The sequence below is a fragment of the Scyliorhinus canicula genome, chromosome 3, assembly GCF_902713615.1.
Source record: "Scyliorhinus canicula chromosome 3, sScyCan1.1, whole genome shotgun sequence".
In the NCBI taxonomy this organism is placed as follows: domain Eukaryota; kingdom Metazoa; phylum Chordata; class Chondrichthyes; order Carcharhiniformes; family Scyliorhinidae; genus Scyliorhinus; species Scyliorhinus canicula.
The window spans coordinates 243,029,348-243,055,732 of record NC_052148.1 but is presented as its reverse complement, the minus strand read 5'-3'; the positions used below and the strand labels follow the sequence as shown (position 1 = coordinate 243,055,732).

The 26,385-nt window shown below is 44.7% G+C and overlaps 1 protein-coding gene across 8 annotated transcripts in view; it reads right to left on the bottom strand.

Annotated features, from left to right (window-relative positions):
- Positions 1-11,846: 11,846 nt before the first annotated feature.
- The window catches only part of LOC119963413 (ETS-related transcription factor Elf-2-like), a 185,868-nt gene continuing 171,329 nt past the window's right edge, over positions 11,847-26,385 (bottom strand). For 7 of the 8 annotated variants that reach the window (XM_038792493.1, XM_038792495.1, XM_038792497.1 and 4 more), the window contains one exon: positions 11,847-14,877. In XM_038792493.1, the coding sequence (XP_038648421.1) occupies positions 14,235-14,877 (643 nt within the window). In that variant the 3' untranslated portion in view covers positions 11,847-14,234. The remainder of the gene's footprint in view (positions 14,878-26,385) is intronic. The other variant, XM_038792494.1, reaches the window with a different exon arrangement.

Below are 26,385 nucleotides of genomic sequence, written 5' to 3'. Positions count from 1 at the left end.
TGCAATGAATCTTCCAAACAATTTTTAATCATAAAGATTTTTGAGAAACATGTTGAAAGTTGTACATAAACATTAGCTTGGTGTGAGGTTTTTTTCTTCAGTATAGTTATTTTATCTTTTACTCTCATCTCTGAATAGAGTGTATAATTTAGGTTGCAGTGTCCTAGGTATGAAAATAACAAATTGGAACATGTGCCATAGCTATTTATTGCAACTTAAAATGCAGGTATTTATTGATTTTGATTTAAATATCGTACCAAATGTTTGTGGTCAAGTATGAACATTTGTTTAAGTTAGGAATTTCAATTTTAGTTCCCCAGTTAATTTACTGTACATTGAGAGCAGCTCCTTTATTTGTGTTGTATTGACCCATGTTCATTCAGTAATAGGAATTAAGAACTAGAGTTGGTAGTTTTGATCAACGGCTTGTAATTACAAATGGTTATAAAATAAATCAACGCCACCCTATTAGTCTCAATGTTTGTTCATCTTTAAGCTTGTTAAAAACTTATTGAAGTCACTAATAAATCATGAGTGAAACATGACTGTTAAGTGTTATTCAAAAGCCATCAGCGCTCTGTTGTATTACGTAGAAAATCATTTCTGGTGGCTATTTTGTTTTGGGAGTGCTGCATCTCTCAAGCTATGGAAATTGTCTGCAAGAAATATTGATGTTCAAGCAAATAATATACAAAACACAGCTAATGAATTAAGAAAATAATTAGAGCTGCATGGGAAGATTGAAGACGGTAAATATTTTTTTTTCCTTCGGACTAATCCATCCAGTACAATCAAGGCCGTCCAGCCCTCACCGATCACGATGCCTGTTTAAGCTAAAACATTCTGCACTTCCGGGTCCGTTTCCCTCTGTTCGGGCAGCATGGTGTTGCAGGGGTTAGCACTGTTGCCTCACGCTACTGAGGACCTGAGTTCAATCCTGGCCCCGGGACACTGTCTGGGTGGAGTTTGAACATTCCCCCCCCCCCCCCCACCCCAAAAAATGTGCAGGGTAGGTGAATTGACCATGCTAAATTACCCCTTAATTTAAAAAAAAATAACTAGGTACTCCATTTATTTTTCTTTAAATTTCAAACCCTGTTTTATGTATTTGTCAAGATGCCTCTTAAACATCGCTATTGTATCTACTTCCACAATTTATCCTGGCAACACATTCCAGCCACTCACCACCCTCTATACATAAAAAAAAACACTTGCCTTGCACATCTCTAAACTCCCCCACTCGCACCTTTACCTATGTCCCCAAGTAATTGACTTTTCCACCCTGGGAAAAATGTCTGACTGTCCACTCTGTCCATGCCCCACTCAATTTTGTAAACCTCTTATCAGGTTACCCCCTCAACATCTGTTCCAATGAAAGCAAGCAGTTTATCCAACTTCTCATAGCCAAGACCCTACTGACCAGCAACATCCTGGTAAACCCACTCTCTCCAAGGCACCCATGTCCTTCTGGTAGTGTGGTTACCAGAATTATATGCAATATTCCAAATGTAGCTGCAATTGCCTTGTCAATTTTTTACTCAATGCCTCAACCACAAAGCAAGTATGCAGCCTTGACTACCTTCTCCACCTGTCAATAATCCTGCCATTTACTGTACAATTCCCACCTGTATTAGACCTTCCAAAATGCATTACCTCTTTGTCCAGATTAAACACCATCTGCCATTTTTCCAACTGATCTTTATCCTGCTAAATTCTCGTCACTATCTACAACTCTACCAGTCTGTCATCCACAAACTTAATCAGACTACATTTTCCTCCAAATCATTTGTATATACTACAAACATCTGATCCCTGCAGAATATCACGAGTCACAGCCTTCCATTCAGAAAAGCATCCTTCCACTGCTACCCTCTGATTTGAATGACCAAGCCAGTTCTGTAACTGAGTAAATCATGTCCCTCAGAATCATCTCCAATAATTGTCCTACTGCTGACGAGGCTCACCGGCCTATAATTCCCTAGATTATCCTTGCTACTCTACTTAATCAAGGGAACAACAGTGGTTATTTTCCAGTCCTCTAGGACCTCACCTGTAGCCAATGAGGATACAAAGATTTCTGTCAAAGCCCCAGAAAATCCCATGCTTCCCTCCATTTACTGGGGTAGATCCCATCAGGCCCTCGGGACTTGTACCTCCTCTTTGATATCGGTATGCCCCAGAGTATCTACATACCCTTTTATAGACTCAATCCACCAAGTCATTTAGTAAATACACTCACTTTCAAAGTACTAATTTAGTACTTCACCCATTTCCTCTGCCTCCATGTATAGATTCTCTCCTCTGTTCTGAAGGGGGCCAGCCCTTTCTCGATCTCCCCTCTTGCTTTTTATATACATATAAAATGCCTTGGGATTCTTCTTAATCCTGTTTGTCATGGACTTTGCTCCAGTACAAACAAGGTGCTCATGATGGGTAGCATTTCAGTCCAGATTTGAGATGAATACAATTATTGTGGGGTGGGGAGCTGCTGGCTGTGTGAGACTGAGTGCAAATTAAACACTGACGCAGGAGACGGTTTCGAAAACTTTTGTTTAAAAAATCACATTTGGACAAACCCTGCAGAAATTTACAGCGATTCTACTATTGAACCTTCAGCAGAAAGAACCCACAAGCAAATTGTGCACACCCCTAGTCTTCTACTTGCAGTATTTCTCCAGAGTTTATATAGATTGGAAATGTAGCAGACATTCATGCCATTATCCTCGTCTCCCATGACCAACAAGAATATTTTAAATGGTAGTAGGGAGATGATACCTAATTAGAACCAGGAGTTAACAGGATAAGATTTATTCACTCACTTTCTGTTCTTGATCTAAAACATCCTTCTGGCTGCAAGTGTTGACTCCAAGCTTACTTAACTCCTGCACCATTCCAGTGAATCTTGGAACAGCACTATTATTTAAGCACTTTGCAGCCTTCCAAACTTAACACTGAGTTCAACAATTTCAGATAATTTTGGACAGAAGCTATTGGTAATGATCCTGCTTTTCTCACTTCAATCTCCCTTAACACTTGTCCCATTGCTACCCCCTTTTAGCCTTGCACCATCTCTCCTGTCTCCCACCATAAAACTTTGTTCTCCACAACTACCACCCTGTCTTCATACTGATTAAAACCTGTCTCACTTTTTCCAGTATCTGCACATTATTTTGTTCCTGTTATATTCGCTCCGGGTTGGTGCCCTTATACATTCTTTCTAATGCAGTAGAGAAAATCAATTGGAGGGTTACAGCTGGGAGAAAGCTATGCAATACTATAATTTGCATTGCTAGGAAGAATATGAGTATAGTCTCCATGCACTTCTTCCATTTCTGTCATAATTGAGAGTTCCTCAACAGAAAAAAAAACATCCAACTGAGAAAGAATGGATGGGTTAATGTTTGAGGTACAGACCCTCCATTTGAACTTTTGACACCGGGTTCTCAAATCTGAAGCATCTTCAATCACTCTACCATTGCTGCCTGACCTGCGTTTCCAGCTCTTTCGTATTAACCAACACATCAGAAATCAAGGTCACAAATCCTAAAAATATTACAGGCAGTAGTAGACTTTTCAGCCTATTGTACCAATCCCACCATTCAATGAGATGGCTGATCTACTTAACCACCTTCTTGTACATTCTCATAGCTCTTGCTTCCCTTGATATCCAAATTTATGTTGACTATCCGCAGCATGCCGGAATAGAGCATTCTGGAAGTTCCAATCCTCATTGAAGACATTTTTCAGCTTGGTCATCAATGGCTGATCCCTTATTCTGTGACTGAGAATCCCTAGTTTTACACGGTCCAGCCAGGTGAAACACCTGGAAACATCTACCCCGTTTAGTCCCTTCAGAATTTCATGTTTCAATTAGACCATCTCATTCCCCTAAACTTTACCTAGTCTAATCAGGTCTCATAAAAGAATGTCCTCATCCCAACCATCAGTAATTTCTCTCCCTCTAAGGGAAGTACATCCTTGGGTAAAGAACTCAAAACTGCATGTATTACTCCAGCTGTGGTCTCACCAAGGCCCCATGCAATTGCAGCAAGACTGCTCATGCTCGGTAATAGAGGCTAACATACTGTTTACTTGCAGTAGCTGCACATAGCTGAGATGCAGCATGCGCTAAGAGGGAGTACTAGAAAAGCCAGCTGTACGTAAAAGTCCTCAGGATCTGAAGATGCTGAGGAAAGTAGGGTGGGTACTGGCTGTAGTTTTCCAGTCTTAGAGGGTGATATCAGAAGACTGGAGAATTGTAAACGCTACACCCCTGTTCAAAAAAGGGGTGAAGGGTAAACCGAAAAATGAAGTTACTCTGAAAAGCTCCTCATCGCCACATGCCGGTGCCTGTTCAGGGAGGCTGGTACGGGAATTGAACCGTGCTGCTGGCCTGCCTTGGTATTAAAAAGGCATACAGGATCCCAGAGAGGCATGGAGTACAAAAGCAAGGAAGTTATGATGTACCTTTATAAAACTGGTTCAGCCTCAGATGGAGTAGCGTGTCCAGTTCTGGGCCACACTTCGGGAAGGATTGTGACGGTGCAGAAAACATTGAAGAAGGATGAATGGCTTCAGTTACATGGATAGATTGGAGAGACTGGGATCATATTACTTAAGCGAAGGTCAATAGGAAACTTAGTAAGAGGTACTCAAAACCATGAGGGGATCGGGACAGAGTAGGTAGGGAGAATGTGGTTTAATTAGTGGAAAAGGTCAAGGATCAGAGGACATCGATTTAATGTGATAGACAAAAAAATACACAATAGCAACACGAGGAAACATTCGGTTTGCAGCAAATGATTTGAACAAAGAACAATACAGCACAGGAACAGCCCTAGAGCCCTCCAAGCCTTTACCGATCATGATCCCACCCTTGGTCAAACCCTCAGCACTTCCTAGTGCCGTAGCCCTCTATACCCATCCTATCCATGTAACGGCATTAATATATCTGCTTCCACAACCTCCCCTGGCAACACGTTCTAGGCACTCACCACCCTCTGCGTAAAAAACCTTCCTCACACTTTTCCTCTAAACTTTTCCCCACAGACCTTAAACCTATGCCCCCTCCACCCTGGGAAAGAGTGCCTGCCCATCCACTCTGTCCAAGTCCTTCATAATCTTGTAGACCTCTATCACGTCGCCCCTCAACCTCTGTCATTCTAATGAAAACATTGTGAGTCTATTCAGCCTCTCCGCATAGCTAACACCCTCCAGACCAGACAACATCCTGGTAAATCTCCTCTGCACCCTCTCCAAGCCTCCACACCCTTCTGGTAGTGTGGTGGCCAGATTTGTGCGCAATATTCTAAGTATGGCCTTACTAAGGTTCTATACAACTAGCATGACTTGCCAGTTTTTATACTCGATGCCCCATCCAATCAAGGTTAGCATTCCATATGCTTTCTTGACTACCGTGTCCACTTGTGTTGCCACTTTCAAAGGCCTCTGGACCTGTACGGCCAGATCTCTCTGACTTTCCATATTCCTAAAATGTTTTGCCAATTACTGTATATTTCCCCTCCACATTAGACCTACCAAAATATATTACTTCACATTTGTCCAGATTAAACTCCATTTGCCATTTCTTTGCCCAAGTCTCCAACCTATCTATGTCCTGCTGTATCCTCTGACAATCCCCAACACTATCTGCTACTTCACCAACCTTGGTGCCATCCGCGAACTTACTAATCGGATCAGCTACGTTTTCCTCCAAATCGGTCTACAAACAACAGAGGCCCCTGCACCAATCCCTATGGATCACCACTAGTCACAGCTTTCCATTCAGAAAAACACCCTTCCAGTGCTACCCTCTGCCTTCTATGACCGAGCCAGTTGTATCCATCATGCCACTTCACCCCTGATACTGTGTGACTTCACCTTTTGTACCAGTCTGCCATGAGGCACCTTGTCAAAGGCTTTACTGAAGTCCATGTAAACAACATCCACCTCCCTCCCCTTAGCAATCATCATTGTCACCTCCTCAAAAAACTCAATCAAGTTAGTGAAGCACTACCTCCCCTTCACAAAACTATGCTGTCTATTGCTAATGAGTCCATTTGTTTCCAAATGGGTATAAATCCTGTCCCTGAGAATTCTAAGAATTTACCGACTACCAACGTGAGGCTCGCCGGCCTGTAGTTTCCTGGATTATCCCTGCTAACTTTCTTAAACAGTGGTGCCGCATTAGCTATTCTCCAGTCCTCTGGGATCTCACCTGTAGCCAGAGGATACAAAGTTATCAGTCAAGGCCCCAACAATTTCCTCCCTTGCTTCCCTCAGTATTCTGGGGTAAATCCCATCCGGCCCAGGAGACTTATCTACCTTAGTATCTTTTAAAACACCCAATACCACCTCCTTTTTGATGTCAACATGACCCAGATGATCCACACCCTACTCAAGAATCATCTTCCACAAAGTCCTTCTCTTTGATGAACACGGATGCAAAGTAGTCATTTAGTACCTCGCCCATTTCCTCTGGCTCAACACAGATTCCAACACAACCCCCTCCAATTGTCCTCAAGTTGTCCAATCCAGTCTCTGGCCACCATTTTGCTATTTACGTATGAATAAAAAGCTTTGGGATTCACCTTAACCCTCCTTGCCAAGGACTTTTCATGACCCCTCCTAATTTCCCACTTAAGGACCTTCCTACTTCTTTTGTACTTGAGGGTTTTGCCTGTCCCCATCCTTTTAAACTGTACAAAAGCCTCCTTTTTCTTTTTGACGAAGGTCACAATATCCCTCTTATCCAAGGCTCCCTAAACTTCCCACACTTATCCTTCGTTCTCTCAGGAACGTGACTTTCCCAAATCCTAATCAACTGTCGTTTGAAAGACTCACAAATGTCCAATATAGATTTACTATCCAACAGCCGTACCCAATCCAAATTCTTCATTTCCTGTCTAATGTTATCATAATTTGCCTTTCCCCAGTTTAGCACCTTAACCCTTACCCTCATCCCTATCCAAATGTACTCAAATACTTACAGAATTGTGGTCACTACTCCCAAAATGTCCCCTACTGAAACCTCAACTACCTGTCCAGGCTCATTCCCCAATACCAGGTCCATAACTGCCCCTTTCCTAGTTGGACTATCTATATATTACATCAAACAGCCCTCCTGGATACACCTTACAAACTCTGCCCCATCCAAGCCCCTAACAATAAGTGAGCCCCAGTCAATATAGGGGAAGTTAAAATCCCCTACCACAACAACCGTTACTTCTGCATCTATCCAAAATCTCTCTACCTATCTGCTCCTCTTGCAAGCAGTTGGGGGGCCTGTAATAAATCCCCAATGTTGTGATTGCCCCCTTCCTGTTCCAGCCCTACCCAGATTGCATCATTATATGAGCCCTCCAAGGTGTCCTCCCACAGTATGGCTATAAGATTTTACTTAACAAGTAATGCTACTCTCCCACCCCTTTTACACCCCCCTCTATCTCTCCTGGAAGCATCTACATCCTCCAACGTTCAGCTGCCAATCCTGCCCTTCCTTTAATCATATTTCTGTGATAGCCACATCAGAGTTCATAGTTCCACTAATCAGTGCTCCAAGTTCATCTGCCTTACCTGCTATACTGCTGGTGTTGAAACAAATACACTTCAGACCATTGCGTTTGAGCAGTGATGTTGTTGTCCTCTTATTTTTATTCTCTATTTATCTTTCAGTTATTACACCTTCTAAGGCAGGGGTGGGCAAACTACGGCCCGCGGGCCGCATGCGGCCCGCCAAAGGTATTTCTGCGGCCCACCAAGTCATTTAAAAAAAAAAAAAAAAAAAATTTTTTTTTTTTTTAATTTTTTTTTTTTAAAGGTTAATGGGTGGGGGGGCTGTTGGGTTACTTACTGGTATAGGTGGATACGTTGACTTGAGTAGGGTGATCATTGCTTGGCACAACGTCGAGGGCCGAAGGGCCTGTTCTGTGCTGTACTGTTCCATGTTCTATATGAGGCGCCCACAATCATAACCGGGTGAAGTAATTATTTTACTTAATATACTATGCGGCCCTTTGTGAATTGTGAATTTCTGAATGCGGCCCTTGCACGGAAAAGTTTGCCCACCCCTGTTCTAAGGTAACGTTTTGGTTTCCACCCCCTGCCATTCAGGTTTAAACCCTCCCGAGTGATCCTAGCAAACCTCCCAGCCAGGATATTGAAGTTCCTCCAGTTTAGAAGCACCCCTCCTTCTTGTTCAGGTCCACCTGCCCCGGAAGCATCCCAATGGTCCACAAATCTGACACTCTCCAGTTTAGCCACGCATTTAACTGCACTATCCTACTATTTCTAGCCCCACTGGCACAGGGAGTAATCCTGAGGTTGCAACCCAAGATGTCCTGCTTTTTAGCTTACTAACTCCTTCTGCAGGACCTCATCGCTCTTCCTGCCTATGTCGTGAGTACCTATGTGTACTATGACCACTGGCTGTGCACCCTCCCCCTCAGGATATCCTGTGTTCATTCAGAGACATCCTTGACCCTGGCACCAGGGAGGCAACATACCATCCTGGAATCTCTTTTACATTCACAGAAGCACCTATCTGTGCGCATTACTATAGAGTCCCCTACAACTTTGCTCTTCTGCACTTTGCCCCCCATTGCTAAGCAAGAGTCAGTTGTGGTGCGACTGTTCTGGTTGCTGTTGTTTTCCCCCGATAGGCTATCCTCAGCAGTATCCAAAACGGTATACCTGTTAAAGAGGGGTCAGCCACAGGGGATTCCTGCATTGACTGCCTGCTCTTTTTAGTGGTCATCCATCTGTCTGCCTGCAGCTTGGGTGTGACCACATCTCTATACCTCCTGTTGATGACACTTTCCACCACCTGCATACTCCTAAATTGGATTGGAATGCAGTATCTCCGAGTGTGGTGATGCACTCTAGGCTTTCAAAAGGGTGTTAGATAAGCACATGAAAATAAAGCAAGTTACAGCTATGAGGAATGTGCAGGGGTGTGGAACACGCCAAGTTATCCTTGCAGAGCTAAATCTTGAGGGGTCAAATTACAGCTTCTCTGCTGTAACCAGTCAGTGATTCTGTTAACTTTGTGATTCATGTACAAAGGCACAGGTCCCTCCGAATACAGTATCGACATTTTCCAGAATTTCACCTCAAGATGTGGATCATTCTCCAACTTTTCCTATTCCAACAACTAAATTCTTGCCCACTCACCTCATCTGTGAACATTCCTTTACAGTCTGTGAGCTCCTCACCACCTACTTTGTATTATTAACAAGCCTGGGAAAAATTACACAACTTGTCATTCAAATCATTGATATGCAAAGTAAATAGCTGATGCTTTGCAGTATCCTGTTAATTATAGCCTTCAGAAAATGACCCAATTACACTTATTTTCTGACCATTAAGCAATTGCAAAGCCATGCTGATATTACATAGCGTCTGATAAAGCATCACAGAAGAGGTTAGCACAATCTTTTTGTGAAAATCCAAATACATTACATCCACTGGCTCCACCCCATCAGTGACAACCTCAAAAAATATAGATTTGTCAAACATATTCCATGCCTGATCTTTGTTTCTAAATGCCCTCTTACCAGTATCGATAAGTGTTAATAATTTTCATCAGTCAAAATTTGACACGCGGGTCTGGATTTTAGCAATGTCAGCAAGAAATAGAAACTGGCCACTTTGAAACAATAGTACAACAAAACAGAATCTACTTCAAATGTTTAAACTGTACAAACATTTTCAGTCAGAACACTGGTAACGCCCTCAACCATTGAGGGAGTTTTGATCGCAGAATCCAGTTTTAAATAGCAGGCGGCTGTGAAGAGTTTAACATCTTGTTTCTGGGTCCCAAACCCACCCCAGGGGGAAACTAATGAGGCGACGGGTTAGTTGATTTGACGGTGGGTCTTCGTCAATTCATAGCCATGGGGGCAGGAACAAAAGGGAGCCAAGCCAATTCAACTGTGGGCCTGATGAAAATCCTATTACTCTAGCTGTTCGAGTACTCTTACTCCAGAGAGATGGATCCAAGGTTTGCAGTGTCCCAGCAAAGCCAAGGGTCTGGCTGCCTTCTTTGGGGCAAGGTGGCTTCCCAATTGTCCTAAACATGATTGTTCATCTGCACACCACCACCCCCCTCCCTCTTTATGTTAGGTGAGTGATGACACCTGCACCCCCTGATTGCTTCCTGCTCACTCTGTTCCAGAGGCACTTGCTTAGAATCATTGAATCCCTAGTGCAGGAGGCTATTTGGCCCATCGAGTCTGTACCAACCCTATGAAACAGCATCCTACCTAGGCCCACACCCTAACCTATGCCCATAACCCCACCTAATCAAGACCCCCTGTGCGCCATTCACCCGTCTATGGTTCTGAGGTAGTTCCCAAAGCGGTCTCCCCACTCTGGTCACAGGTATTCACTCGATCTACCCAGACGGTACATGCAGTCAGTGCACTCGCATGAACCACTGCCCCCCCCCCCCCTTTCACGAACATGCTTCTCGGCTAGCTTAATTGGCGTTAATCTGGGATGACTACGCTGCCCTGGGTCTGGATTTAGTGCCAGTATCCTGACTAACCAGGTGTGCTAGCCTGGGAAGAGGCAGCAAAAAGTTGGTCACAGGAAACACTCTTAAGCGATTTTACCTGGATGTGCATTTCCCTTCCAAACCACATGCAAATGGTGGCAGGCCTTCTTCCCTCCATTTTGCTCCCCAATGAAGGCCTTAACTAATCTTCAGAGCTTTTCCTTCATGACCCCATACCTCTTATACAACAGCAGTTCTGGCCCCATCAAAGTACCACTGTCATCTTCCTCAGAATCTTCAAAATGAACAGGTAGATGGTTTAGCTCAGTTGGCTAGACATCTGGTTTGTGATGCAGTACAAGGCCAGCAGCGCAGGTTCAATTCCCTTACCAGCTTAGAATTCTGAATTCTCCCTCTGTGTACCTGAACAGTGTTAATGTAAGCCTACTTGTGACAATAAAGATTTTTTTTTTACGGTCCACCTTCCCCCCCCCCCCCCCCACCGTCACCCCTCCAATCCTGAAACTTTGCTGGGGAGAGGGTGGTGGATATATAGACCCCATCCCAACACTAATTATGGAAAGAAGAACATTCAACCCCTTAGTGTCAACCATCCTCCATCAAACAGCAGCATTGGTTTCGGTCTGCTGAAATCCCTGTCATGTCTCTTTCTGGTGATGGCCATTTGAAGTGGCAAACAAAATGGCTGCTCTTGTCCAAATGGCTTCAGAAGTATTAAAGGATGTAATAAAGTTGCATGGAGCATCCCAGGTGTTCAAATGTGGCACATTCTCCAAATAATGAGGGAAAACTCATACGGCAAGGGAAGAGAATGTTCTAGAGTATTGAAAGGCTGTGCTGCTGCTTTGATTCACACACTGACTTGTGGTGAAGAAAGAAAGATTTGAAGCTGGTAATGCTGTACCATGCCTTTTCTCATGAATAAAATCTTCCAATTCACCCACCGTAACTTCAGAATCTTCAAGGAAGCAGCAGTTTTAAGTTGTTTCTACAGGGACTTCTTCAGGACAATTAATGCCTGCAAACTTCAAGAACCGTCTGTCATGATGGGAATATAATCCAATTATTAAATGTCCAGAATGACATACGATGATGGAGTATTAACCATGCAACTATCTTTTTAAAAATAATCAAAACTCCTTGCAGTTAATTCCTGTTGCTTACTCTTGAGAAAACTGGTCAAATCAAAGTTTATTTAAGTTGTCCATTTCTAAAAAAGTGGGTGGGGTGCATTCGTAGCTTGCTGATTTAAGGATATTTAAATTACAAAACAATTTTCTTTTCATCTTTTAAAAATCGACTTTGAAAGAAGATCCATAGACACTAGATATACTTTGTATTTCTTTACCAAAACACGATCAAACAGGATTCACTGTTATATTTTGGTAAAATCTACTCGAATACACTTTGAAACAAGAGTACAACAAAATAGAATATACTTCAAATGTTGAAACTGTACAAACATTTTCAGTCAGAACGCTGGTAATCTCTCTAATCAATCATTAAGGAGGGAGTTTAAATACCAGAATCCAGTTTTATAAAGCAGGGGGGTTTCTGAAGGGTTTAACATCTTGTTTTGGTCCACTTGTTTCAGGTTTGAATACTACTCAACAGTAAGTATTGATGAATTCCAATGGCGATAACGGGGTACAACTGGCTATGTCAGCGCCAACGCTCAATGGCGAAATATTAACCCAACCATGCTCTCTGGCAGTTAACCATGTGGGGTACCTCCAAGACGTCATGGCTAGGCTCAGTAATTAAACTTAGCCAATACTGTAATGTCCCCTGCTGAATGTAATATAATTCACCATCAGCGTGTAAACAGAAATTGATTATTAAAATTAATAATGGATGGAACAAAAGGATGTTAATTATAATTTCTTGTAACAGTTTCCTTCTCAAAAATATTGGGTCCTGATGGTGAGACTTCCTCTCTAACTGAAGTCCGCAGGTTGAGAACAACTTGAAGAAGAGCTTATTGCACAAAGCTAGACTGAACGTGACCTTGAAGTGGCATTTTTTTTTAAAAGCAAATGTTTATACATACACCAAGGCAAAGTGACACAGGCATTATATAAAAAAAGGTTATAGCCAAAGGTCTGTCACTTAACCTGACCACAAACCATGTATATGGCTGGCTCTAACTACCATAAAATAACATGTTACTCCATAACAATACTGTGGTTTATGTGTAAGATTAAAAAGAGCTTTAAACAAAAAAGCTAGTTCTTACATAGCTTATTTCTTTTTTTTTAAATGGAAAAACTCAAGCTGTCATTTAACATTGCTCACTAACTGTAATTATACAAATCCTGAAAATACACCTTCATACCATCCCTCCAAATAAAAGCAGTAACTTCTATCTCAACTTTATCCTTCACATTCCGTTCAGTTCTTTTTTTAAAAAGAGAATTCACTTAGCACCAGTAGAAATGAAAGTACTGTGTGCACACAGTGTTATTTAAGCAAAGGTTGGTATGCATTTGAAATGCAACGGACAGCATCCAGTTTACAGTCACCAGCAACTTGCTCGCAAGCAACCGATTTGACAAACTTCAGGACTGTTAAGACTCCTGGCTAGTCAGGTGCTGATTGACTATCAGCAGTGCTAATTCGATCACGATTCTGCAACAGGTACATGAACCACCTTGCAAATAAATATTGCATGTCAGCATTTGGGGGGGGGGGGGGGGGGGGGGGTTTTAAACAAAAGTCTTTTTTTTTTTTATCATTTCAGGGAAGAGAGCCACGAAGCGGACTTCTAATTTAAGATGTACTAAAGAAAGGAAGAGGGCTTGAGGAGGATGTTGACGGACGTGGAAAACTTGCATCCAGAAGGATTTAAGGACTAGAGGTACCACATAAAACGCCAATGGGAAAACCTGGAAAATTGGGTAACTTTAGTTTAGATGAGTGATAGATACAAGAGGTCTTTTTAAGTTAGTGCATGACATAGAGGGTTATTTTGTTTTATACTGTTGAGAGATTCTTGGAAGGAAGGTGCGTGCATAATGTGGCCAAACAAGTCAAATTATCAACCTGTAAATCCTTCCAATAAGCCTAGTGGTGGACGGTGAAGAGCGGGAGTTTCCTGCCGGGCCTTTACCTCAGGCAAACCACCCTTGGACCAATCCAGTGAGAGTCCATGGCTGCCAATTCCCTCTTAGGGTCAGTACCTAAAGGGGCATGAGAGATTGAAAGGATCGATTAGAAGGACCAATGGTCTTCTGCCTAAAACATTACATTGCTGCAATTTCCATTTTTGAATGGTCGCATTCGTAATATAGCAAAAGGCCAGATCACATTTCAATTCAAGACCTCCGCTACAATGAATCTTATCATGACGTTGGGAGCAGGTCGCAAATTCTCGACAGCACTGGTGGCTTTACAGCTTATGCAATTTTCAGAGAAACATTCCAAACCAGTCATTGAAATATTAGTGTTTCCAGAAATTCTTAGTGTAGGCTTTAAGATGTAGTGAAACACATGGTCCCTTTCATGGGTCAATATGCGTTTAATTGCATATGAATTCATTGATATCTCATTTGTTCCTATTCAAAGAGTTTCTTTGTCAGCATTTGATGATGTGGCTCAAATCCCACTGTGAAGCCATGGGGTGGGGGAAAACAAATTTGATACCTGCTGGAAACATTCTCTTTTTTTATATAAAAAAAAGTCTCATCCGCCAACCTTCTGTCTCTCAAAAGCTGCACTATTATTTTTCGCCAGTTACCGTGGCTTCTGCCTCTGTTTTCATTGTCAAAGGGAGGGCGATGGCTGAGGGCGCACTGACAACCACCCAGCGAGTCACAGTCTTGCTACCCTCCACTGAACGCTCTTCCTTAATCACAGGTAGATTATGAAGATCTGCTCCCACCTTTGTAGCCACGCCGTCCTGCCTGACCTCTGCCCCTTTAATGACGGCCGTAATAACCCGGGCAGGGCTCTGGCCGGTAGCTTGCTGGGCAGGCATCGCTAGTCTCATTACGGGCGTCCCTCCTGCTATTGACATGGGAGAAAGGGCCCGAATCGCCGCTTGTGCTCCAACGATGTTAATACTACCAGCTGTAGCCAAGCCCGTCTTTGTCTGTAAGTGACACTGGGTGATCTGGGTTGCGGGGATGGTGATGATTTTTGCTGGCTGCATAGTAATTTTGTCTCCATTCTCTACTGTTGTAGCAGGCACCATTGTAGGGATAGTTTGAATGAGAACCTTTGGAGTAGAGATGGTTGTGTTTGTGCTGGTTATTACTGTTGAAACTGGGTTCATTGACTGAACAGCAACTGTTGAAAACTTCTGGCCTGAAGAGGACATTACAACAGGCACTTGCATTGCAACACGAACTGTCCTGCTGCTGCTGGCAAAGAAATGGAAAGAACAAGTTAAAAACACAGCTATTTTTAGACTTTGCTAATACTATTGTTCTTCCAACAACAACACCTGATTTTAAAAAAAACACAGCACTGCTACTTATAAGAGATGGCTGCAATATCAATGTCAATTAGGATGCAAATGACAGTCTCCTTTATCTAGGTTCATAAATATATCAATTGTGCTGCACAATCATTTTACCCAATCTCATCGCAGCACTCCAGGACCGGCAATGCACACTTTTAAAAAAATAAATTTAGAGTACCCAATTCATTTTTTCCAATTCAGGGGCAATTTAGCATGGCCAATCCACCTAGCCTGCACATCTTTGGGTTGTGGGGGTGAGACCCCCGCAAACACGAGGAGAATATGCAAACTCCACTCGGATAGTGACCCAGAGCCGGGATCGAACCTGGGACCGCGGCGCCGTGAGGCAGCAGTGCTAACCACTGCGTCGCCGTGCTGCCCCGGCAATGCAAACTTAAGGAATAATTGCTGCACCACCAGTTCAAAACTATTGGATGCAGCAGGGATAACTGCGAGCAGAGTAATCCCAATGTTACTGCCTCCTGCAGTAAATGAAAACAGACTTTCTGTAAATCCAAAACGAGCACAATCAGTTACAAGTGCCCAATGTAGACAGTCAAAATTTAAAATGGAACGCCCAATTAGAAAAGTTTAATCTGCAAAAACAACTTTGGATGCAACAAAAATGTTATCTTTGCTGAATAACTCGACCATCTGCCCAAGAGTTTATCAGCGAAAGGAGTTGCTGCTGATAGTTAACGGTGATCTTGAATCGGTTAGTAGTAATTGTGCTCCACATGGGCACCATCAGCCAATAGGAGTGACCGCTTGACCGTCTCCCTGGGACTTTGTGCAACACACCAGGACTGTAGCATTCTCTGACCTGACCATTTTCTGCATTTTATTGACTTCAGGAAGGGGCAATAAGCAGATTTATTGGGATTTAACTAGAAAACCACATGTTTATTTTGTTTTTCCCTTTCTTCTAGATTCCTCATTCACGGTGACATTCTGAAACTATGCCCAGATATTGTGAGGACAACTTGCACCACACAGCTGGAACATCTGGCTTGCTCAGTTCCCTGCACAGAGCTTTGTGTATAATGTTCGCTGCAGACTCCCGATAAAAGCATGTCCACCATCCCACAAAGCAGTAAAGCACAGCAACATGTTCACACCAGGCTCTTCCTTTACCCCTCACTCAAAGCAGTCACTACAAAAAAAATAAGTGGAAATGACAGAAAAGGCTGTCAAAGACCATAGGGTGATTTTAAAAATGTTACCGACATAGCTTGATAATCACTTTTGCCCTAACAAGATCCAACCAACAGCTTTAGAACTGAACCCCCCCCCCCCCCCCCCCCCCCCCCCGCATATCTTCTTTCAGCAAAGTCACCACAACGTTGGTTTAAAATCCTTCTCCATCTCTTCCCGGCAGTTATCCAGTTTCAATTGCGTTGCATTCAGGTATTCCACCATTGTACCCTTCCATTGGGTCATGGGCCCTCCCCTTCTCAGCAGCCCATGTCTATCACTTGCCTCACCACATGTCCTAGCTCACTCCCCAGTAGATGCTCAGACCATTTCAATCCCTTCTCAGCTACTATCTTCGATGCTCTCACAATCTTCGCTGACTCCCTGACGTGCTGAGCCCTGATTTAATCCTTTCTCGTTACTCCGTGAATCCACCTCAGCAACCGCATGGCACTAGGACCCAGTTGTTGCCCTCGCTTTCTGTACTGAAACAAAGCTGGCCTCACAACTGTCTTTTAGATTCTCCCTTGGAGTTTCAGCAGTATTTTTCTGTCACGTTAACACACCGCTGTACTTCTTCCATCTACTCCAGGGGTGGGCAAACTACGGCCCGCGGGCCGCATGCGGCCTGCCAAAGGTCTTTATGCGGCCCACCAAGATCAAGTCATAAAAAAAAAAAAATTTTTAAAAAAAATTTTTTTTTTTTTTTATAAGGTTAATCTGGAGTCGGGTGATCATTGCTCGGTACAACCTCGAGGGCCGAAGGGCCTGTTCTGTGCTGTACTGTTCTATGTTCTATATGAGGCGCCCAGAATCATAACCGGGTGAAGCGCCATTTTTGAAAAGTAGAGATAAAGAGGGCTAAAGGCAGGATGCCGCCGGGGGAAGCGCTGAGGTATATGCCGCACGCTAATTGGTTACAACCGGGACTATTAATACTATGCGGCCCTTTAAAATTGTGAATTTCTGAATGTGGCCCTTGCACGGAAAAGTTTGCCCACCCCTGATCTACTCCAACCAGAACTAATCCACCACTTAATTCCCATTCCTATTCTTCTGTCGTCTGTCTTCACTGACTCCAGGTACTTGAAACTATTCACTTTTCCCCAGCTTTCACCAATAATGTTTTTTTTATTCATTCGGAGGATGTGACTGGGCCAGCATTTGTTGCCCACCCCTAATGACCCTTGAACTGAGTGGCTTACTGGGCCATTTCAGAGGGCACTAAAGAGTTAACCACATTGCTCTGTGTCTGGAGTCACATGTCAGCAAGACGACGCAAGGACAGCAGATTTCCTTCCCTAAATGACATTAGGAAACCAGGTGGGTTTTTACAACAATCGACAATGGTTTCATGGTCATCATTAGGAAGTCCAGATTTTTACTGAATTCAGATGAAATGAAATGAAATGAAAATCGCTTGTCACGAGTAGGCTTCAATGAAGTTACTGTGAAAAGCCCCTAGTCGCCACATTCCAGCACCTGTTCGGGGAGGCTGGTACGGGAATTGAACCGTGCTGCTGGCCTGCCTTGGTCTGCTTTAAAAGCCAGCGATTTAGCCCAGTGTGCTGTGGTAGGATCTGAACTTGGGTTCCCAGGACAGCTGGGTCTCATTTGTCTAATTTGTCCAAATGTATAGCTTTAGCTACATTGCTATGTTCCCCTCTCGGTGCATTTGTGTATCTTTGGGCAGTTTCTCTCCGTCTTGCAGTCTAGTCAGAGCAAACTGTGCAATGGCTATATACACATTATTACCCTGGGTCTCAGGACAGCTAGCCCAGTGATAATACCACTACGCCACGGCCTCCCCTTTACACCCCAGGCTCATATATTGGATCTTTGGTCCACCGATCGTCAGACCAGTCTTCCAGTTTTTTTCTCCATTCTCCATTTAGTCATATTATCATTATCCCACTTCATAATTCAATGCCACCTACAAATATCGTTGACCACAGCCGGCACTTGCCGTCTCACCTGTTCAGTTGCAGAGTGGTTAGCACTGCTGCCTCACAGCACCAGGGGCCTGGGTTCAATTCCAGCCTCGAGTGACTGTCTGTGTGGAGTCTGCACGTTCCCCCAGTGTCTGCGTGGGTTTCAACCGGGTGCTCCGGTTTCCTCCCACAGTCCAAAGATGTGCAGCTTAGGTGAATTGGCCATGCTAAATTGCCCCTTTGGTGTCCAGAAAGGTTAGGTGGGATTACTGGGATGGGGTGGGTGCGTGGGCCTGGACAGGGCACGCTTTCAGAGGGTGGTGCATGTGCGATGGGCCGAATGGCCTCCTTCTGCACTGTAGGGAATCTATACACTCGCAGGTCAAATATCGAGCAACAGCATACAGCGGGGCTAGCTGCTCATTTCAAAACAGAATAAATTCAGGAATAAAAGAACAGTTTTGTTCTCTTCTGTAAAATCACCAGTTCTTGCATTACAGGGTTTCTCAGTCTAGACCAGTGACATTCCTGCCACTCAAATATTTTGCCTGCACCTTTGCAGATGCGACAGGATAATAACACTAAGTAGCAGCATCAGAGATAACTTTAACATGGCCATTTTTCTACTGCACATCTATTAGTCAAGAGGCAAACCTAATTTGTCCAAATGTATAGCTTTAGCTACATTGCTATGTTCCCCTCTGGATGCATTTGTGCAACTTTGGGCCGTTTCCCCTCCGTCTTGCAGTCTAGTCAGAGCAGAACTGTGCAATGGCTACATACACATTATATAGACAGGTAAATCCCAAATTTACGTCATACCAATTCAGCGGAAATGCCAGTTTAATGGAATGAAACAAAGTGTTGTTTTGGGGGGTTTTTTTCCCGTTGATCAGGCTCCCTCGCAGAGATTATTTTATTTAATCATTTGCAGATTCTGCTTTGTTTTTGTGTACGGTCCTGCAGTGTGAAATAAATCCATCTTTTCATTTGAACGTATCATAGTTCTTTTGGATTATTTTACTGCACAATACTGGTTTTAAGGAAAATCCTTTTTTAAGGCATGAACTCGGCCCCGACCCATCCCGTAGAAGCATGATTTACCTGCAAGGCCAGATGTGAGAAAAACTGTCCTAACGTCAACAAAGGTGGCGGGGTGTTGAGGAACTTTGACCCTCAACATTTATTCATTATGCGGCAAGAGAACTGCAACACAGGTAACATAAATCAACAAGCAACTGTTGTGGCTTGTGGATAAGCAGAGTTGAGAAATAATCCAGCAGATTTATCTGCAGGGATGCAACCACTGGATAAAGTAGCTGCCCCAAGGAACCAAAGTTAAACTCCACAGCCAGTTGCTGACGTTGGAGCCAGGAGCCAATCTCTACTCATTTGATTTATTCAGAGTGAAAGGTTAAAAGTGTCTCCCACTCCAATGCCAATAAGTATCTTGTTACATGTGCTCAAGTTATCACCCAATCAATGCCCTCTACATATATTTACTTAACCTTAGTTTATATAATTAACAGCCCTAACAACATTTTCGCTAACAGCCACCCCACCTCATCTCAGTGGGTGGATCACAGAAACCAGGAGGAGTAGGCCATTCAGCCCTTCCAGCCTACTCCGCCATTTATGATGACCATGGCTGATCCTCTATCTCAATGCTGGTTTATACAGTGGGCTAAACAGCTGGCTTGTAATGCAGAACAAGGCAGCAGCGTGGGTTCAATTCCCGTACCAGCCTCCCCGAACAGGCGCCAGAATGGCAGGCGCCGGAATGTGGCGACTAGGGGCTATTCACAGTCACTTCACTGAAGCCTACTTGTGACAATAAGCGATTATTATTATGCCATAATCCTGCTTTCTGCCCATACTGCTGGATACCATTAAACTCTAAAAAATGATCTATCCCTTTCTTGAATATTCAGTGGCTTGCCTTCCACAGCCTTCTGTGGTAGAGAATTCAACAAGTTCACTATCCTTCGAATGAAGAAACATTTCCTCATCTCTGTCCTAAATGGTCTGCCCTGTATTCTGAGATTTTGTCCCGAGTTCTAGATTCCCCAATCAGGGAAAACATCCTCCTTGCATCTAGTCTGTCCAGCCCTGTTAAGAGTTTTATACATTTCAATCAGATCTCCTCTCTCGCCCTTCTAAACTCTAGTGATTACAGGCCCAGTCAAACTAATCTGTCCTCAGAGGACAGTCCAGCCAATCCTGGTATCAGCCTAGTGAACCTCTGCTGCACTCCCTCTATGGCAAGAATATCCTTTTTTAGGTAGGGAGACCAAAACTGCACGGACTACTCCAGGTGTGGTCTCACCAAGGCCCGATATAGCTGCAGTAGGACATCTCTACTTCTGTACTCAAATCTTCTTACAATAAAGGCCAACATTCTATTTACCTTTCTAATTGCTTGCTGCACCTGCCTCTCCACTTTTGTTGATTGGTGGGCAAGGACACCCAAATCCCTTGTACATCTCAACAGACACTTCCCAATTTATCACCATTTAAATAACTCTTCCTTTCTGTTTTTCACACCGAAGAGTGTGTCCTGAACAACTATGTGCTGCCACGATCTTGTGAACTTTTGTCCAGCTGAACCCCTGAAACATTAAAAAATTGTTTTGGCCTGGTCTCCTCAATTCCAAACAGTATAGATCTTTACATTTGTGTAGTACTTCGTCAGACCTTTCAGGATCGAAGCACAAACGAAGCATCAGTTTTAAGGCAAAGTCATTGATACTACTGTAGGGAAAGAGGACAGCCATTTTTCACACCAGATCCCAAAACAGAAACTTAGATTTATATACCCCATTTAACATTAAAAATGGTTCCACGGTAATTTACTGAAGCATATTCAGAAATAAATAGATGTCAAGCCAAAGAACATGGTCCGATGAAAGAGCAAATATTTTAAAGAGAACCTTCCAAACGGAATGGACTTTGGAAGGAGGAGGTGATTTTTTTAATGAATTTACGGGGTGTCACTGGTTAGGCCAGCATTTATTGCCCATACCTAGTTACCCTTCAGAAAATGGTGAGTTGTCTTCTTGAACCACTGCAGTCCTGGACGTTTAGGTACATCCACTGTGCTGTTAGGGGGGGGAATTCCAGGATGCTGTCCCAGCAACAGTGAAAGAACGGTGATATATTTCCAAGTCAGGGTGGTGAGTGACCTGGAAAGAAATCACCAGGTGGTGGGGTTCCCAGGTATGTGCTGCTCTTGTCCTTCTAGATGATAATGGGTTTGGAAGATGCTGTCCAAGAAATCTTGGTGAGTTACTGCAGCGCATCTAGTAGAGGGTTTGAATGTTTGTGGAAGGGGGAGCAATCAAGCGGGCTGCTTTGTCCTGGATGGTGTCGAGCTTCTTGAGTGTTGTTGGAGTTGCACTCATCCAGGCAAGTGGAGAGTATTCCATTACACTCCTGACTTGTGCCTTGTAGATGGTGGACAGGCTTTGTTTGTGTGTGTGTGTGTGTGTGTGTGTGTGTGTGTGTCAGGAGGTGAGTTACTTGCCGTAGGATTCCTAGCCTTTGACCTGCTCTTGTAGCCACAGTATTACAATGTCTAGTCCAGTTCAATTTCTGAGCAATGGTAACCCCTGGATGTTGATAATGGGGGATTCAGCAATGGTAATGCCATTGAATGTTAAGGGGCGGTGATTAGATTCTCTCTTGAAGGAGATGGTCATTGCCCGGCACTTGTGTGGCGTGAATCAACCTTGAGGGCTAGGCATCAGAGAACAAGGTCATTTGCAGTTACTTTTTAGGTTTGGTGAAACATTAGAGACAAGAATGAAGAAGGTGCAAAGACATTTGATCGCTGAAAATGTTCTAGCCGAGGCACTGGAAAACCATGAGCCAATGTAGATCAGCAAGAACAGGAATGATGGGGGTAGGTTAAGGGGTGCGGGGGTAGGAAGAGAACCACTGCTGAAAAGAAAACTCTGGACTTCCAGTGGCGGCCATGGAGTGAGTGGTCTCACATTGGGTGGCTCCTGCTCAAGGTGGAATAGTTTGGTCCTTTTCACCCGATATAGGGGGTGTTTGCTGGTGCAGAGCACATAATAATAATCACTTATTGTCACAAGTAGGCTTCAATAAAGTTACTGTGAAAAAAAAAACCCTAGTCGCCACATTCCGGCACCTGTTCGGGGAGGCCGGTACAGGAATTGAGCCCGCGCTGCTGGCCTCGTTCTGCATTGCAAGCCAGCTGTTTAGCTCACTGCGCTACATGAGCAGTGAGGTGGTTTCGGTTTGGGCCGAGATATATGGACTGGGTTTTCAAACCAAGAGGGTCAGCTAGGAGTACTCTGGGTTGCACCCGGCCGGGAGCTTTGACAGGATCATGGGGATCTCAGTTTAGTGTTTAGTCTCTTTGGATACAAGCTCAACATGGGGGAAAGAAAGACATATTCCCAATTAATGCCGGAGGTCAGGGAGGAGCTTGGGATGCTGCCGCTTCAGTTGGTAGGGGCGAGTTTTTGTTACCTTGTGATACAGGCGGCGCGGAGTTGGACCCAGTTGCACAAGTTGAATTTGGCGCAGTTGGTGAAGGGGATGAAGTCGGACTTTAAGAGGTGTGCTGCCATTGTTGTTGCCTGGTCGGGCCCAGGCGGTAAAGATGATGGTGTTGCCAAAGTTTTTGTTTGTTTCAGAAACTCCCAATCTTTGTGACCAAGACATTTTTTTTAGGACAGTTAATGGGCTGATTTTGAGGTTCATGTGGGCGGGTACGGTTCCACGGGCTATTACAAAACTATTATTGGGCACCAAACATTGCAATGGTTAGGAAATGGGCGGCGGAGGAGCGGTCGGTGTGGGAGTGGATCGAGACAGCCTTGTGTAAAAAGGCCAGTTTGAAGGCACTATTGCTGGCGCCCCTTCCGATCTCACAGGCCAGGTACTCCCAGGTACTGGGGCGATACGGTAGCACAGTGGTTAGCACTGTTCGATTCCCTGCATGGGTCACTGTCTGTGCGGAGTCTGTACGTTCTCCCAGTGTATGCTTGGGTTTCCTCCAGGTGCTCCGGTTTCCTTCCACAAGACCCAAAAGACATGCTTGTTAGAGGAATTGGACATTCTGAATTCTCCCTCAGTGCACCCGAACAGGCGCTGGAAATATGGCGACTAGGGGATTTTAACAGTAACTTCATTGCAGTGTTAATGTAAGGCTACTTGTGACACTAATGAAGATTATTATTATTGGTATCAGCGTTGAGGGTGTGGAATCAGTGCTGGCAGCATTTTAGAATGGAAGGCATGTCCTTCTGAGCAGCGATTTGCGACAATCGTAGGTTTTCCCCGGCAGGGTTGGATACAAGGTTCCGGGGGTGGCAGGAGGCGAGGATAGAATACTTTAACAGTGTGGCACAGTGGCTAGCACTGCTGCCTCACAGCACCGAGGAGCTGGGTTCGATCCCAGCTCCAGGTGTCCGTGTGGAGTTTGGATTGGATTTATTTATTATCACGTGTACAGAGGTGAAGTGGAAAGCATTTTACCGCATGCAGCTCAAACAGATCATTTAGTACATGAAAAGAATATACACAATGGGGCAACACAAGGTACACAATGTAAATACCTAGACACCTGCATCAGGTGAAGCATGCAGGAGTGTAGTATTAATCAGATCAGTCCACAAGAGTGTCATTTAGGAGTCTGGTAACAGCGGGAAGGAAGCTGTTTTTGAATCTGTTCGCGCGGGTTCTCAAGACGTTTGTCTGCACTTTTGTTTGCGCATTCTCCCCGTGTGTGTGTGGGTCTCACCCCCACAATCCAAAAAGATGTGCAGGGTAGGTGGATTGGCCACGCTAAATTGTCCCGTAATTGGATTTTTTTTTTTTAAAGAAGAATACTTTAAGGATTTGTTTGTTGGAGGGAATTTGCAGAACTCGAGGGAACATATCAGTTGCCAAAGGGGAATGCGTTCAGGTGTCTGCAGGGTAGGGACTTCCCAAGAGAAAGAAGGTGTCTTTGTTTCCGACGCGGCCCCCCCCCCCCCCCCCCCCCCCCCCCCCAGTGCTGCAGCACAAACTCCTGTCCGAGCAGGAAATAGCAGAGGGCAAGGTCTTGAGATATATATCGGGATTTGTTGGGGAGGTTAGGCGTAAGTGGGAGGAAGAACTGGATGGGGCACTGGGGTTGGTTTCGAGGAGTTAATACACCTTAGTGCAAGACTAAGCCTCATCCAGTTTAAAGTGGTACACAGGGCCCACATGACGGTGGCCAGGATGAATCGGGATTTTTCCAGGGGTGCAGGATAGGTGTAAGCGGTGTGTGGGGAGGCCGACGAACAATGTCCATGTTTTGGGCATATCAGAGGTCGGGTGCATTTTGGACGGGATTTGCAGATATAATGTTGAAGATTTTGGCGGTAACGGTAACTCAAGTCCGGAGGTGGCAATATTTGGTGTCGGATGATGTGGTGAAGGGAAGGAAGTGGTTTAGGAATGTCACGGGGCTGTGGTGAAGTGGAGGAAGTGGTTTAGGAATGTCACGGGGCTGTGGTGAAGTGGAGGAAGTGGTTTAGGAATGTCACGGGGCTGTGGTGAAGCGGAGGAAGTGGTTTAGGAATGTCACGGGACTGTGGTGAAGGGAAGGAAGTGGTTTAGGAATGTCACGGGGCTGTGGTGAAGGAGTGGAAGTGGTTTAGGAATGTCACGGGGCTGTGGTGAAGGGGAGGAAGTGGTTTAGGAATGTCACGGGGCTGTGGTGAAGGGAAGGAAGTGGTTTAGGAATGTCACGGGGCTGTGGTGAAGGGAAGGAAGTGGTTTAGGAATGTCACGGGGCTGTGGTGAAGGGAAGGAAGTGGTTTAGGAATGTCACGGGGCTGTGGTGAAGGGAAGGAAGTGGTTTAGGAATGTCACGGGGCTGTGGTGAAGGGAAGGAAGTGGTTTAGGAATGTCACGGGGCTGTGGTGAAGCGGAGGAAGTGGTTTAGGAATGTCACGGGGCTGTGGTGAAGCGGAAAAAGTGGTTTAGGAATGTCACGGGGCTGTGGTGAAGGAGTGGAAGTGGTTTAGGAATGTCACGGGGCTGTGGTGAAGCGGAGGAAGTGGTTTAGGAATGTCACGGGGCTGTGGTGAAGGAGTGGAAGTGGTTTAGGAATGTCACGGGGCTGTGGTGAAGGGAAGGAAGTGGTTTAGGAATGTCACGGGGCTGTGGTGAAGCGGAGGAAGTGGTTTAGGAATGTCACGGCGCTGTGGTGAAGGGAAGGAAGTGGTTTAGGAATGTCACGGGGCTGTGGTGAAGCGGAGGAAGTGGTTTAGGAATGTCACGGGGCTGTGGTGAAGGGAAGGAAGTGGTTTAGGAATGTCACGGGGCTGTGGTGAAGCGGAGGAAGTGGTTTAGGAATGTCACGGGGCTGTGGTGAAGGGAAGGAAGTGGTTTAGGAATGTCACGGGGCTGTGGTGAAGCGGAGGAAGTGGTTTAGGAATGTCACGGGGCTGTGGTGTAGGGAAGGAAGTGGTTTAGGAATGTCACGGGGCTGTGGTGTAGGGAAGGAAGTGGTTTAGGAATGTCACGGGGCTGTGGTGAAGGGAAGGAAGTGGTTTAGGAATGTCACGGAGCTGTGGTGAAGCGGAGGAAGTGGTTTAGGAATGTCACGGGGCTGTGGTGAAGGGAAGGAAGTGGTTTAGGAATGTCACGGGGCTGTGGTGAAGGGAAGGAAGTGGTTTAGGAATGTCACGGAGCTGTGGTGAAGGGAAGGAAGTGGTTTAGGAATGTCACGGGGCTGTGGTGAAGGGAAGGAAGTGGTTTAGGAATGTCACGGGGCTGTGGTGAAGGGAAGGAAGTGGTTTAGGAATGTCACGGGACTGAGGCAGTCCCAGTTTTGAATTTTGTAGGAGGGGCAAAATAAAGGATGTGGCGGCACGTTCATGGTTTTTGAATGTATAGTTCTGGTTACCGCAATACAGGGAGGCTGTAGTCACATGGGAAATGGTACAGAGAAGATTCACGAGAACGTTGTCAGGAATAGAGAATTTGAATTAGGAGGAAAGATTGGACAGAGTGGGGCTGTTTCCTTTGGAACACAAGAGGCTTAGGTAGAATTGATTGGGATGCAAGAAAATGATGAGAGGCCTAGATAGAATGGATAGGAAGGATCTATTTCCCTCAGCAGAGAGGTCAATAACCAGGGAGTGTAGATTTAAAGTAATCAACAGATTATAGGAATGCGGGAGAAATGTTTTCACCTGGAGAATGGTGGGAGTCCGGAAATTACTGTCTGAAAGGTTGCTCGAGCCAGATAACTGTTCGGCCTGATGTACCATAAC